General features: G+C 40.5%; 1 protein-coding gene across 1 annotated transcript in view; it reads left to right on the top strand.

Annotated features, from left to right (window-relative positions):
* Positions 1–16,259, top strand: part of BMP6 (bone morphogenetic protein 6) — a 190,131-nt gene that overhangs the window by 149,963 nt on the left and 23,909 nt on the right. The window contains exon 2 of the mRNA XM_005886401.2: positions 6,840–7,032. Coding sequence (XP_005886463.2) covers positions 6,840–7,032 — 193 coding nt within the window. The remainder of the gene's footprint in view (positions 1–6,839; positions 7,033–16,259) is intronic.

Below are 16,259 nucleotides of genomic sequence, written 5' to 3'. Positions count from 1 at the left end.
AAGGAAGGAAGGAAGGAAGGAAGGAAGGAAGGAAGGAAGGAAGGAAGGAAGAAAGAAAGAAAGAAAGAAAGAAAGAAAGAAAGAAAGAAAGAGAGAAAGAAAGAAAGAAAGAAAGAAAGAAGAAAGAAAAAAAGAAAGAAAGAAAGAAAGAAAGAAAGAAAGAAAGAAAGAAAGAAAGAAAGAAAGAAAGAAAGAGAAAAAAAGATAGATAGCTTGAATATCTTTATATGTTTACAGGAAAATGAATGAATGGATAATTAAAAATTTTCTCCAAAGGAACTTATTCCAAAAGCAAGAAGTATAACTTAAAACTAATAACACTGTATGAGATGAGACCATCACCAGTGTCACTTTTGAACACAAACACAAAAATTCCAAACCATAAAATAAAAATGCAGCAGAACAAATGATGTGACACTTTAAGGTCAATGTTATGGACCGTGTATTTGTGTCCCCCAATAATTCATAGTGTTGGAACTTTAATCCCTAATGAGATGGTATTTGGAGGCAGGGCCTTTGGAAGATGATTAGGTCCAGATGACATAATGAGGGTAAGGCTCCATGATGGAATTAGCGTCCTTATAGGAAGAGAAAGAGACACTCCGTCATTCATGCAGCAAGGAAGGCTGAGAGGACATAACAAGGAAGAGGGCCTCACCACGAACCTGGCCGTGCTGGCTCCCTGATCCCACGGGCCTTCCAGCCTCCATAATTGTGAGAAATAATTGTGTGTTGTTTAAGCACCCTGTCTGTAGTATTTTTGTTATAGCAGCCTGAACTCAATGAGACTGTCAAGGAGGCAATCTGCTAAGCTTTCTTGTTAGGTCCCACAATTTGTAATGTGTCTCTTCCTTTTCTATTATTTAGTCTTAGTAGTATTGAATTGGACTCAAATATGAGACTGAAAATGAGTGTCTCATCTTTTCCTGGTTTTAAAGGAAGTGGTTCGAATATATCACCATTAAGAATATTGTTAGCTCTAGGGTTTTTGTATAGATTCATTATCAGGTTATTGGAGTTTTTTCTATTTCTGGTTTGCTAGTTTAGAAGAAACTTAAGAGACAGAACTACCAAGTGTAATGAGTGAACTCCATTTGGTTCTTGATTCCAATAAACCAAATTTGGAAAGAGTTTTGTAGGTATTTGAGGAAATTGATTATCAATTGAGTATTAGAGGACAATGAAGAATTATTTTGACTTAGGTGTGATCATGCATTGTGATTGTATAAGAAAATGTCCAGTTTTTGGTTAGTCTTTTATTCTGGTATAATATGCATAACAAAATTTACCACTTTAGCAATTTTTAAGTGTACAGTTCTATGGCATTAAATGTATTCACATTCTTGTGAAATCATCACCACCATCCATCTCCACCTTTTTTGGTTTTTGTAAACAATGCTGCTATGAACATGGGTGTGAAATATCTGCTTGAGTCCCTACTTTCACTTTTTTGGGATAAATACCCAGAAGTGGAATTGCTGAATCATATGGTAATTCTATGTTTAATTTTTTGAGGAATTGCCACACTGTTTTCCATAGCAGCTGCACCATTTTACATTCCCTCCAGCAATGCACTTCCCTCACATCCTTACCAACACTTGTTGAGAAAGTGCCCATGTTTTAAATAGATCTATATGAGGTAGAGTTGAAGGAGAGGACTTGTCACCCACTGCCTGCAGAGCAGCCATGTCTTACCCACAGAAGATAGTGTGGTCGTCCGCCTAGCCTACCTTCACTCTTAGCTGTGACCATGCCTATATTTTCCACGTAAAACTTCCATCATGGCTAAGAGATGGCTTTAAGGGATAAAAGAAAAACTAAACACTCTATGATTTAGTGACACATATACATAGTAAAACTGTTAGTTTTTAAAAGGCAAAGGAATGTTAGACACTATTCTGATACGAGGTACCATTGGGGCTGGGGTGGCATCAGGGAGGATTACCATGGTATTGGTCAGGTGGCAGTTTTTAAGTTGAGTGCTGGTTCTTTTGGTGCTTTATTATTGTGCTTTGTTACCTCCATAAATTACCTATATTTTTTGTATGTATATTGCATAATTTACATTTTTAAATCTTAACTTTTATTCCGTAGTACTGTAGCCCTACATGTTGGCCAAAGGTCTGGACCTGGTCTGAAATTTCAAATGATATAGAGTGAGACAAAAAGAAAGAATAGGGTTAGTTTTATAAAGCTAAATTAAAATTTCAAGGATTGCATGTATTCTTCAATTATGTCCTTTTTAAAAAAAATTGGTGTTAGAAGGACCTTTAGGAATCAAATCATAAAATCAAAGAGCATAGTTTGTTATCTTGTTTTACTGTACTTACAAATAGTAAACAGAGAAAGTAGGTGACCTTGTGTAAGGTCACCACCATTAAACATATTTTCACTAGCCCTTGAAATGAAAAATTCTAGCAGTTATTGCCTCGGAGAACACAGCACTGTATCCATTAGCCAAACACCAGGGATGATGATACTCAATATGGTGATTTCACTTACTGCCCTTTTCACAGAACGAATCTCTAATTTAAAAAGCTAATTTAGCAGAAGTTAATCAGCCCTATCTACAGACTCATGAATAAATTTGAATTAGTCAGCAACAATATACTCTAAGCTCAGAGGAACCAGATTCTCAAATATCAGCTAATGATAATTATAAGTAACATTTATTGAGCACTTCCTTTACCATTGACTATTTTGTATAGATTGCCGTACATAATCTTCAGAAATGTTATTATTCCCATTTAACTGGTAACTGGAAATTTGACTAATATCTTACTCAGCATCACATTAAGTAAGAGGAAAGGGAGCTGGAATCAGAAACCAGCTTGGCAGTTTGACACTTCATCAACACTCTTAGCTACCACTTAATTGTTTACCACAGGTGGCAGCACTGTTGAAAAGCCAAATGCTAGAGGCTGCAAAATAGGTAGTGAGCACTGAATTCAGAGCTCAGCCCTCTCTCAGACTTCGTGAACTCTCTAAAATTTAAGGAGTTCAGAATCATACAACTTGAAGGGGGAATACTAAGCTCATTAGAAATATTACTATTTCACCATTGTGGTCTTCAAATGCATGTGTGGGTAAGTGACCTAATTGTGCTTAGTTTTTTGTATACCTATGAGACATTAACAAAATGCATTAAGTAAATTCAATTGGAGGCAAAAAATTGGGGGAGAAAACAGGAATTTCAAGCAAACTCCAGTGACTGGTGGCTGAGATACTTTGGGAAGAGTGAGGAAGGTGGTCCTACTTCTAGCTAAAAGGCATGAGGAGAGGAGAGGAATCAGAAAACAGCAGAGTGAAGGGTTTGGGTGAAAGAACTTACTAGTAAAAGCAGATGGATAGCAACCAGAGACTAATGGGGCAGAGAAGGATAAAGAAAAAGCAGAAGTTCGGAGTGCTTCAAGATAATGTCTTGGTAGAGGAGAAATGAGAAAATGCACATATAAAGCAATGAGTTCTAATTCACATTATAATAAAATGAAGGCTTTGAACTACTATTCTTATGTTTTCTCGTTTTTAGATTCTTTATCTCTCCCTTCACATGTGTCTGTAAGCATTTGCCAGGATTCCTTCTTATTCATACACTAGAGCAGTGGTTCTCAACCTTCTGGCCCTTTAAATACAGTTCCTCATGTTGTGACCCAACCATAAAATTATTTTCGTTGCTACTTCATAACTAATGTTGCTACTGTTATGAATCGTAATGTAAATATCTGATACGCAGGATGGTCTTAGGCGACTCCTGTGAAAGGGTCATTCGACCGCCAAAGGGGTCGCGACCCACAGGTTGAGAACCGCTGCACTAGAGGCCTGGTGCATGAATTTGTGCACCAGTGGGGTCCCTCAGCCTGGCCTGCGCCCTCTCACAATCCGGGACCCCTCAGGGGATGTAGTAGTACATATAGCTAGGGAGGAAGCCGAGCCTGGGCAGGTGCTGCGCAGCTCCCGCTCATCCCGGCCCTGCAGTGCCTGCCTTTGCTGCCACTTGGTAGTGCTGCTGCGGAGGCGGGAGAGGCTTGCGTTGCAGCACCTGCTCTCGCCAGCTGTGAGCCTGGCGTCTGGTGCCTGTCGGTCAGCTGAGCAGCGCTCCCGCTGTGGGAGCACACTGACTACCAGGGGGCAGCTCCTGTGTTGAACGTCTGCCCCCTGGTGGTCAGTGTGCATCATAGCTACTGGTTGACAGGTCGCTTAGGCTTTTATATATATAGATGTTGACTCCCAGCATTTTGAAATCCTCATCCTTAAGAATATCCAATTTCTCTCTTTCCTAGCAAGGTCAGGTTTCCCTTTTCTCTTGATCTTCCTGTCTTATTCTTTCCTGTCCTCCCTTCCTTCTTGTATAACAAGTCACCCAAGACAAAGTGGCATAAAACAATAATGCTTTATTATCACAGTCTTGTGAAATGACTACGTTTGACTGGGTGGTTCTCTCTAGAGGTCTCTCATGCAGTTGTAGTCAGATGGTGGCTGGGGTATGAATCATCCAAAGGTTCCACTGGATTGGACCTCTCAGGTGGCACCTTTACAGCATGTCTGGTGCCTCAGCTAAGGCTTTCTAGACTGACTGGGCTCTTCCCTCCCTCCCCTCTCCCCTTTCTTTTATCTCTCCATGCACCACACAGCTTCTCTACATGGTTAGCTTGGGCTTCCTCACAGCGTGGAAGTTCCAGAGTAGCTGGACTTTGTACATTGTGGCTATCTCTCCTCACTCAAGCATTCCAAGAAACATAAATGGAAGAAAGTTTAAAACTTACATCCTAGCATAGAAAATCACTCAGCACCACCGTTGCTGCATTTTATTGGCCCAAAGATGGTCACAGGGCCAGCCCAGAGCAGGGAGACCACCCAAGGCTATGAATACAGGGAGGTGGTGCATCTCTCCAAAGACTAGCTACCACATTTCTCATTTATTGACATTTCTGTCCCTTTCTCTCCTCCTTAACTGAAATATCTTATTACTATCTTCTATCTTGCTTTACTATCTATATTTTTCTTTCTAATTGTTTATATTAAGAGCAATTGAAAGACTTCTTTTTGAAATTCTTAAGCATTCTCTTTCAAGTGAATCTTAAAAATATTTTTTCATTTAGTGACATTAAAATTTAAGCACCCAAAAGGCCCTTAGAAAAGCTGTGCGACTATTTTTTAGAAAGTCTCTTTGGGAAATCAGATTCGATTCCCTTTTTAACCACTGATGATAACATATCAAACTTAAAAGGCAGATCAGTTTTAGGGGAAAGTGATACACCGTCATGTGTGGGTGGCCTCGGGTGAACTCCCCAACAATATTGCTTTTCATGCTTAGCCACTAATTAGAAAACCTGCTCTCTTGTTGGGACTAAACTATGGTTTACTTTCTGGTTAGACCTTTTTTTACTTATATTTAAGCTCTTACATAAGCCAAAGCTTGTCCTTTTATTAACCCCAAAAATTAAAGAAAAAAGAGAGAGAGAGATAACTTGAATCTAAAGGATTTGTTGGATAGTCACAGGGCAATTTCAAAAATTCTTTATTTAAAACCTCATACCTACAGATGGCTTACCTTTCCTTAGCTTCTGCAAATGCCATCAAGGTCTTAGGTTCTTATAAAGAGTTATTAGCTTTTTTTAAAGAAGTTAAATCTCCAAAGCTTTTCTCTGGTGATTATGGAGAACAACACACGTGGGAGAAAGTGGGCAGTCAGAGGTGGCAAATAATTTGATTTTTTTTTTCTACCCACAAGCCCTTGGGAAAACCTTGTCATAAAGGATTACTTTGCTCATGAGATTTTACTGTGTTGCCATTCAGAAAAGAACTCACAGGAACAGCAGGGCAGACGGTTTCTGAACTCTGGGGAGAGAGCGAGGGTTCACGGTGGGGGGGGGTGCTCCATTTTTCTTTATAAGGATCATGGGTTAAGCATCTGAGGTTGATACCATTTCTCTCACACAGACTCTACTCAGACATCTGAAAGCTGACTGAAAATGATAATTAGTAGTTGCAGTTTTTCATAATTTGGCTTCTCTTCAAGCAGGGAAAAGATTTCATTAAAAAAACACACCACACAAACAGGTTTTAGACTCCATCCTTTCCCAATGTGAAGAAACAGCATTGGAAAATAGCGAGTTGCCCCATTAGTGATTGGCTTCCTCATCTTTGTTTTCATACTTTGGCTCTATGTGCAGATCAAACGGAGACTCCAGCCGTTCACAGCGCGCAGGGTCCACCTGCGCAGGGAGGGCAGTGAACTTTATCAGAGCAGCATTTTCCATGAAGCTTTACCCTAAACCCTTCAACAAAAACTTCCACTGAGCAGCAGGCACAACTTGAGGACACGTGGAGCTGCAGGCCTAGGCAAATGCATTGCTCACTGTCCTCCCCACAGCACAATCGATACCTAAGGCGGGCTCAGGGCTACCCCTGTCCTGTCCACTGCTGATGGTCTGAGGGGCAGAGCCGCAGGAAGGTGGGGTGGGAGGGGTTGGCTGAGCGGGGATCAGGGCCAGGATCACCTGATGCGTTATTGTTTTCTTAATTCTCACAACTTTCCTGTGAAGAAGCCAAGAGTTTAAATAACTTGCTTTCATGCAACTTAGTGAGACTAAGTATTTAAAGTATTTAAATGAAAGAAAATGTAAGCATTTTATTTAATCCTTGGGTAAAATGAAGGATTTTAATCCCAGTCTGCCTGACAGCCTAGCCAATGTTCTCTCCATCACCCCAATCCTCTATGAGCCATTGGTAACCTGTAATCCACTTATGAATTAAAATGGGAGACTTTCTTTTGAGCTGAGCCTGTGGCACCTAGTCAAGTAACAATAGTTGTCACTCTCTCTTGTTTAATCTTATAGTGGAGTACGACAAGGAGTTCTCCCCTCGCCAGCGACACCACAAAGAGTTCAAGTTCAACTTATCCCAGATTCCTGAGGGTGAGGCGGTGACGGCTGCAGAATTCCGAATCTACAAGGACTGTGTTGTGGGGAGTTTTAAAAACCAAACTTTTCTTATCAGCATTTATCAAGTCTTACAGGAGCATCAGCACAGGTATGAAGGCTCAAGGAAGCCCAAGGGTGGGGCTGGCCCCCATTTCTCACCCTGTCATCATATAACTTCGAGTATGTCTGTGGTAGGTGATCCGAGTTCAGGGCTTGTCCATGAGCATGACGAGGGGCGTGTTCTAAATGGTAGTGTTTAGCCAGCAGGAAGATTTTTTGCTGTTAAGTTGAAGACTTTCCAAATGGCTTTCTTTTCTTAAGTAAGCCACTAGACGGTATTTACTAAGCATCCTTTGTGATCGGAAAACAGATGACTTATTGGGGATAAAATGTTTCCCACTGTTGTTTAGTCCCTACTTTGAATGATGGGGGAGGATGGCTAAAATAAATTCACACATGAAAATTATGTAAGGATGCTTACAAATGATACTAATTCAAGTGAAAAAAAGGCTACGTATTTGTGCATACACATATATTATTCATATGCATGATATGTCTTTGAGTAAATGAGTGTGTGTGTGTGTGTGTGTGTGTGTGTGTGTGTGTGTGTGCAATGTATTTTTTATCATTTGGATACAGGGAACAATGGACTTTTTCCCCCTGTGTTTGCATTACTCTGATTTCCTGAAGTGAGGCCAAGTCATTTTATAAAATAACTACAAATACATTCATGGGCCTTCCTAGCAATAAAAAAAAAAAGACTTTCATGGGGTGATATTTAGAGGAAGGGCTGAAGAGTGAAGTGTTACAGCAGTTAGTCCAAACCTATAGCACACAGAAAACAAGCCAACGACCTTGAATTTTGTTTCCTATTTAGGGGTCAGCTTAGTAGTTTGGGGAGGGTGGAGTGCTGATGCACAGTAGATTAGCGATGCTGTAGACTTCTCAGTGTGCATGAGGTGGGACCAGCGTGTGACAGCCTGGCAATCAGATACGAAGATAAAAGTGGAAGGAAGAGAATGCAGATGGGTAGGGAACCCCACACTTACAGGCTGTATGAGGGACTTGCTAGCTTTGGCTTTATAAACCAAGTGCACATTCTTGCTCCAGTTCTTGGAGCTCTATTGACTTCCTAAGAATGTCCAAAGGTTTAGGGAAAAACTTTAATTTATCCTGAAATTATAAATCTGTGTGTGGATCTGTCACAAATACGCACACCAAAATAAAAACAAATGTTAACTTGCCCCATAAAAGGTTTATTTTAGTTTTGAGAACACCATTCAACATTTGGCCCTAATGCATATTCAAATCTCTAAGGAAGGAAATAAATAAGGAAAAAGGAAGGACACTTGCCAGGTTTGGAGGACCATCATGGTGTTGAACATACACACTGATGGCTGTATGTGAATTCTTGATGGAATGGTTAAATAATAAGTAAAATATAGTCATTGTGGTCTCTTTATGACTAACCAAAATTTCAGAATGAATGGGAAGTTTGTTGATGTCTTATTTTCATTCCTAAATAAAAGCATACTCGATGACTTAACTGCTAAGGGCCTCTTTTGAAAAGTAAACTATTTGTTGCTAGATTTTCATCTTTTGATACTTCAGGGAGAATTGGTGTTCAGTGAGTCTTTGGAACTGCTTGAGCCGTTGATTTTCAATCTGCCTCATTATCTGTCCCATTATATTTTTCTGATGGAAATAACCTCCTGGTACCTTTTTGGCTCAGAACTTTGTCAGAATACATGGCTTTCTCTGGCCTCCAGGAAAAGCTTTATAGTGAAAACACTAGATTGTGGGTTTTGTGACTATAAAATTCTTTTTTAATTATTATTTTTAAAAAGAGAGCTAGCAGACCATTTGTAAGGTTTATATTGAACTTCAGCCAAAAATGAGCAGCTGCCTTGTGCTTCAGATGGTGGTGTCATACCTCCTCGGGGCCAGCAGTGAGTTTGGAAAACAAAATCCCCAACTGTCCCAACCTTTGATGACTCTGACAAAGTGGAGTTGCAGTTTCTCTGCCTTCTAGGATGGAGATATTTTGTGACTGGGTGTGTTTAGTTTTTATGTATAGGAAAAGGGAAGATACTGGGAAAATTGGGAGAATTTCATGCTTTTGAAGGTTCCGGTTGGCCAGGAGGATATTTTCTTTTCTTGTGGGTGGGCCAGGGGCCAGGCCTCCTGCTGTCCCCTCATGTTCTTGCGGGGGCCTCAGAGTTAAGCCTATGACTGGGGTGTCTTGGCCGAAAACAATTCTCCAGGCTTGTAAAGAAACTTATTTGTCTAATCTGTGTTCCAGTGAAATTTGTAGTACTTGATGGATTAACTTACTTTACCAAGTGTGTGTGTTGCAAAATAGTTGGCCTCCTTGCAAAAGAAAAAAGAAAGGCAGGTGTTTCAATGCCCGCATATACACAGCTGAGGCAGAATAAGCCATGTGTTGGGCCTCCTGCTATAAAGGGCAGCTAGGAGGCCTGACCCAGGGAGGGTCAGGGAAGATTCTTGGAAGCTAGGTCATTGCTGTGATCACTACAGAAACATATTCCTCAGACTGATAAGAAATCATTAGACCAGGTAAGTTAAAAAAGGGACTACTTGACTAGATGGTGCTTCGAGTAAGAACAGGGAAATATGTGATACTTTATTCAAAACCTGAGAATAAGCTCTGAGATGGAATCTAAGTCCTGAAAAGGTCTGAGCAACCCATAGAGCAGAGTGGGATTAACCCCCCAGGAGAGTGACAGCTAAACCAGAGGAGTCCAGGGTGCCTTTGTACTTGGTTTTGTAAATGTGCCCTGTGCTATGGTGTGGAGTTTACACTTTAAGATGAGTTTGGTGTTAACATCTGGTGTTATAAATCATTATGTTTTTATGATGACACTGGTAAAAATTGGCATTTACATAGTAGTTAGAGTTTGGAAAAGACCTTCTCATATATTCCCTCATTAGGATTTAACCATGAGCCCATCAGTTAAGCAGGACAGGCATATTACCTATTAGAGAATGAAACGTGGTACATAGGAATTTTGCCAAGTCCAAATTATGCCTAAACTTGTCTGCTATGCTTCCCAAAAGTCAGCCCGATGATGTGAGGACAGTCCCAAGATAAAGGTAAAATGCCAGAAAGCGGTAAGCAGTCTCCTACGGGCATGCTCCACATCTCCATCTCCTTGGCTTGATGGGAACATCCATGGATGCTTCTGTTTGGATAGCAACTGAGACAGTTCTCTTGGAGGTGAAAATGTGTCTTAGAATTCAGGCCCTGGTACATTGACTTTCAAGGCCTTCCTATGGAAAACCTTTGCAAACCTTTGTTGATCTATTGACCAAGCATTGATCTATTAGCAGCTTTTCTAGAGGATGGGAATGAAGGGGAAGGAAGACTAGAATAAATGTATACAGAAGTATTTGTACTTATTCACAGTATTATACATTTGTCCATTTATTTCACCATTGTCTTCTGCATCTCACACACACTAAGCTGACTTCAAACCTAGATACTCTGAATAATATTGACCTTTCCTACTCATATATAGTAGCATCATGGTAGCATGTTGCTTGTCATAAGATGTATCATGATCTTTACTTCTATGGCACCTTTAGATTCATAGGGCAATTCTGAGGCCTTTAAAAAAATATCACGTTGGTGTACATTTCTTATTTGGCTAAAAGACATACATTTACTGGTTTTAATTGGTTTTGTGTACTTAGAAGTCAAAGAGCATCTCCTGAGAGCCAGCCAGAAATTTTAACAGAGGAGCACGTTCAGTGTCTGAAAGAGGGTCCTATTGGTCCATGAATTGGCCACATTTGCCTCTGCTAGTTTTGAAATACCATGTTCTGTTCCATTTGTTTTGGTGATTGCATTGCTTAGCAGTGATAGTCTATCTTTTGTGTATATGATAACTTTTCTTTCCTTTTTTTGTTTTTTTGTTTTTGTGTGTGTTACTCCTCACCCGAGGATATTTTTCCATTGATTTTTTAAACAGAGTTGTAGGTGTGGGGGGAGAGACAGAGAGAGAGATAAACATCGATGTGAGAGAGACACATCGATTGATCGATCCGCTGCCTCCCGCACACGCCCCAACTGGGGCTGAGGATCGAGCCTGCAACCAAGGTATCTGCCCTTGACTGGAATCGAACCTGGGACCCTTCAGTCCTTGGGCCGATGCTCTATCCACTGAGCCAAACTGGTTAGGGCTGATAACTTTTCATGCTCTATCTATGGTGCATTTAAAGAATAAATAATTACCAAGTTTAAAATTCATTATTCCTGGTATAAGCAGTATCACAACTTATTCCTCTGTTTGCAAATAGGCAAAGTGTTTTTTTTATATATACTTTTTTAACTTTGGTTCCTATAGGGTGGGGCAAAAGGAGTTTACAGTTGTGAGTATGTGAAACACAGAGTTGATTCTTCTATTACTATTTATTAATTATTGTTTTATTTTCTATACGAACAACTGTAAACCTACTTTGCTAGCCCTGTATGTTTTATCCTAATTTCAGAATCCTTAGGAAGTGAAGAAATGCATCTCTGAATCTAGGAAACAAGGCAGTGCTGCTGGAGAGTTGGTTTTCAAACTAAGAAAGATTTCCTTGGGACAGCCCAGAGCCAGCCCAGGGTCCTGAAAAAAGACCAGACTAAGTTATTGCTTAAACTAAATATTTGACAAAATTCACCAATTCTGACCTATTTTGCAGATAGAATATAATTGTCCAAGGAGAGAAAATAACTGTCAAAGGGCCAATACACATTTTCTCAGAATGGTTAGATTGATATGCTACTCTGAACTACTCACAGAGCTAGGCACCACAAGAGTAAGTCAGGAAGAGGACTGGAGATAAGGTCTGGTTTGGACATGTTTGAGTCATGGTAGGGATGCCCAGGAGGCAATGGGATATGGTAGTGCTTAGCTTAGCAGAATGAACTAAACTACAGTAGCAGATATGTGAGCTATTGAAGTTGATTAGATATACCGGCTGTGTAAGAATAGAATAACCTAATTGGTCTAGTAGCATTTATTGAAAATACATTTTGTTTTCAGTTTATTTCAGTGGTATCTTTGTCCTGAATCAGGTGATCACATATTTGTGGGTCTATTTCTGGGATCTTTATTCTGTTTCATTGGTTAATTTTTCTCTTCTTCCACCAATACTGTACTCTTAGTTCTTTTAGTTTTTAAAGAAGGCTTGATGTCTGGTGTGTACGTTCTACAATTTTATTCCTTGAGATTTTCTTGGCTATTTATAGACCTTCGCATTCCCATATAAATTGTAAAATAGGCATTTCAGTTTCCACAAAATAAAATTGATGGGCTTCTGATTGGAATTTCAGAAGCCCATCAATTTGGGAGAAATTAACTCTTACCAATATTGAGTGTTCCAATCCAATAATATTGTATTTACTTAGGTTGTCTTTAACTTATCAATATTTGGTGGTTTTGTTTCTTGAATATTTTTTATTAGAATTACTCCAGGTCTGTAAGTTTTATATGATATTATAAATGGTATTATTAGCTTTTTAAAATTTCACTAATTGTTTTTTGCTCACATTTAGAAATACAATTGAATTTGTATATTGTTCTTTTATTCAGCAACCTTGCAAATTCACATATAAATTCTAATAATTTTTCTGAGCAATAGTTTGGAAATTCTATAAATACTAGAGGCCTGGTGCACGGATTTGTGCACTGGTAGGGTCCCTCAGCCTGGCCTGTGGGGATCGGGCCGAAACCAGCTCTCTGGCATCGCCCAAAGGGGTCCCGGATTGCAAGAGGGTGCATGCCAGGCCGAGGGACCCCACCAATGCACGATCAGGGCCAGGGAGGGACCGCAGAAAGGTCTAAGGTGTGTCTGGCCCATCTCGTCCAGTCCCCATCGGCTGGACCCCAGCAGCAAGCTAACCTACTGGTTGGAGCATCTGCCCCCTGGTGGTCAGTGCGTGTCATAGCAACTGGTCAAATGGTTGAATGAAGGGTTGGACACTTAGCATATTAAGCTTTTATTATATAGGATAATCATGTCATTTATAAGTATCAGTCTTATTTCTTCCTTTGTATTTCTTATAGTTTTTTCTTGTTTTGCTGTGCTAGCTGGACATCCAGTACAATGTTGAATTCCATTCAGATTTCTGTCAGATTTCTAACCTCAGATTGGAAATCCCTGTCAGATTTCTAATCTAAGGGTGGAGGAGGGAAGATTTAATAATTTACCATCAAGGATGATGTTTTCTATAAACATTCTTGTAGATACTCTTTATTAGATTAAGGAAATTCTTCTCTATTCCTAGTTAAGAGGTTTCTTTAAATTTAGAAATTAGTGTAAAATTTTATCAAAAAATTTTCCTGAGTTTTTGGAGATAATGATATGATTTTTCTTCTTGCTAGTGTTAATGTGGTATATTGCATTAAAGGCTTTCAGATGTTAAACCAAACTCACATCCCTGGAACAGGCCTTACTTGTAATTTATTATCCTCTTTTTATAGGGCAGATTCAAAAATTGTGTCTGATTAACTCTATTATCTGGATCACCTATGGATCTATTTCCATTATCTGTTTGTTCCCTTGATTTTTCCTCATTTGGTTTTATTTCCTAGAATGTCTGATAATTTTTAAAATTAAATTCTTGACATTATTTATGAAAAATAGTACTAGATACTGTTATCTTCCAGACTGGATTTTATTTTCTTCTAGAAAGCAGACAAAATGCAAGCAGATTACCTTGTCCTTTTTGTCGAAGTTGAGGCTGGGTTTCAGGATGTGTTGAGGTTCATCTGTTTCTGGTTTTCTCTTTCTCCTAGAAGTTAGCCCTGTAGAGGTCTCAGCTGAAGGTCAAGGCTGTTTACCAGGGCCCATCTTCCTTGGTGGGCTCTGAACTCTAATGTTTAACTCCCCAGCATTGTAATGCTGCCAAAAAGTCTGCTTTGCTTTTTATGCTCTAAGCATTTTTTTTTTTTGCTTGTTTTCTCAGCTTCTTACTCCATGCATACACAGCCTAGTATTTGGCAAAATACTGGAGTTCAACTCAGCCAGAACTTGAAGAGCCAAAGTCCTAGAGGAAGTGAACCCAAAATTCTATGAGATCACATTTATGAGCTCACTTCTATGCAGCTCCTTTCCTTTGGGACCTTAGCCCTTCAAGTCCTAGCTGCCTTACACTCAGTGGTCCCAGCCAGTGCCATTGCTCCAAACTCTGGGCTGCTGTTCCTTTATGTTTGCCATCTATGCCTCATGCAAGGAGTTAACAAGTGCTTTAAGATGAAAAGGCAACAGCAAATACAGGGCTTACCTTCATGCATTTCCCTTCTTTCGAAGATCTTGACTCATCAAGTATTGACAGTGTTAGTTGCTCTAAGATAACTTCAAACAGGTTTGTTTTTCTAAACTTATTCTTAGTGGGAGTGTTCGTTTGATACATCGTAGTCAGAAGCATACATCTGAAGTATCATATTTTTACTTGGAAGTCTTTATAATAAATCCTCACAAATGTTGATATTTGATTCATTAACCAAATAGTGCAGTTCTGAAAACAAGACCTGAACCCAGTAGTTGATCCAGTTCCAGGATCTCAGAGGATGGTTTCCTTGGAAAGGCATTTTTTATAGACTGATTGCTCTATGAATTCTGTTGGATGTTCAGTGCTGCCTGCTGAAGTGAAGTGAGTGGACTTTTATCATCACTGAGATAAAAGTGAGATATCTGAGACTATTTTCTGTTTTGAAGAGAAGGGCAAATTTGAGAAAGCCAGGATAGGAGGACACCATTGTGGTCTGGTGGGAGAAAATCAAAGCCTTTTATCACCATGCACAGCCACACCTGTTTCTCTTTCTGTGTCTGGCTTTCACAGGTATGATCCTCAGGGACTCCTGAAATCTTACTGCTGACTTGATCATCTCTGGCGCACGCAGTGTGGGCCTCAGGCAAGCATTGAACTTTTCAGTATTTGTTCCTTTGCCCCTGAAAAAGGGAGAATACAACTGACCCACAGCTTGGGTTATGTAACTAGTTAGTTTTATCTTTTTAGTGAAGTGTATATTATTTATACTTAGGATGATCTGCTTGAATTGTAACAAGTAAAGGCTTAAGAAGCTGCCAAACCTTGTTCCTCAGCCTATGTATGTTCTGTTCTTTGTAAAGGCACAGAATAGAAAAGTATGTTACAGAGAGGAATTAAAGTTGTCATAAAGAATTGCATATACTCAAAAGAATGCTAAATTTGGGAGCGAGGAGACGTCAGGGTGTGGTGGGCAGAGGAAACTCTTGTTTGGGAACTGCTTATCCACTTGGTAAACATGAAAGAGAAAAGGAAATAGGTTTTTATTTCTGGAAACTATGCCTTCTATATTATTCATTCCCAGGAATGGATTGCTTTGGTGTAAGCACCTTCTTGCCAGGATGGCCGGGGCTGTGGGAGCAGGCCATGGTAGTAGTTAATCTTATTTTGTGAAACATCTTTTTTTAAAAAAATCACAAATTAACAGTATTGTTGCTGCTTTATTTCCCCATATTGGACAAGGATATGGAAATGTAAGATTGTGATGAGAACTAAAACATGTAAGATTTGTATAAAAGGTGCAGAACGCCTTGTTTAATCTGTGTGCGGTCTCCAGGGAGTGTTGGAGTGTACCCCAGTCTTTGGGAACATCATTTGTTTACGTGGCCAAAGAAGACAGGTTAGGTAGCCATGAATTTATCCTATATAATAAAAGGCTAATATACAAATAGACTGAACAGTGGAACAACTGAACAACCTGTCGTTATGCCGTGCATTGCCCACCAGGGGGCATGCATGGAACATGGCAGGCGTTGGCCACAGCAAGATGCTGGAGCAGGTGAGTGGGGATGCCAGACCTAGGCGGGGCGCCATTCACTGTCATCAGGACGAGCCTCTGGTGGTTACTGAAAATTCTTTGCTCTCACGCGCCGCAGTCTTGCCCGGCGCTCGCACCTGCTGCCAAGGCCAGCCCCACTCACAACTACTGCTGGCACCAGAGCCACCACTCTCACCCACTATCGGCACCTGGCGCCAGCCCCAATCACTTGGCGCTGTCAGCGGGTGCAAGCGGCATCAGGGCTTCTCCACCTCCACCTTCTCCTGAGGGGAGATTGGGGCTGGCAGCCGCCTCTCATACCCGCTGCTGGCGACGGCCCCAATTGCTCCACACCATCAGTGGGGGCAGGACTGCCGGCAGACAGGGGACTGGGGCTGTGATGGGAGGGGCCGGGCGGGGGCGCGGAGGATGGGCCAAGACCCGCCCCTGTGCCTACCGCAGCCTTGCTGCCCACAGTTCCTTTCAAGGTGCATGAATTCGTGCACTGGGCCCCTAGTAT

The sequence above is a fragment of the Myotis brandtii genome, unplaced genomic scaffold, assembly GCF_000412655.1.
Source record: "Myotis brandtii unplaced genomic scaffold, ASM41265v1 scaffold982, whole genome shotgun sequence".
Taxonomy (NCBI): domain Eukaryota; kingdom Metazoa; phylum Chordata; class Mammalia; order Chiroptera; family Vespertilionidae; genus Myotis; species Myotis brandtii.
The sequence above is the reverse complement of the archived record's forward strand: the minus strand, read 5'-3'. Positions and strand labels throughout refer to the sequence as shown.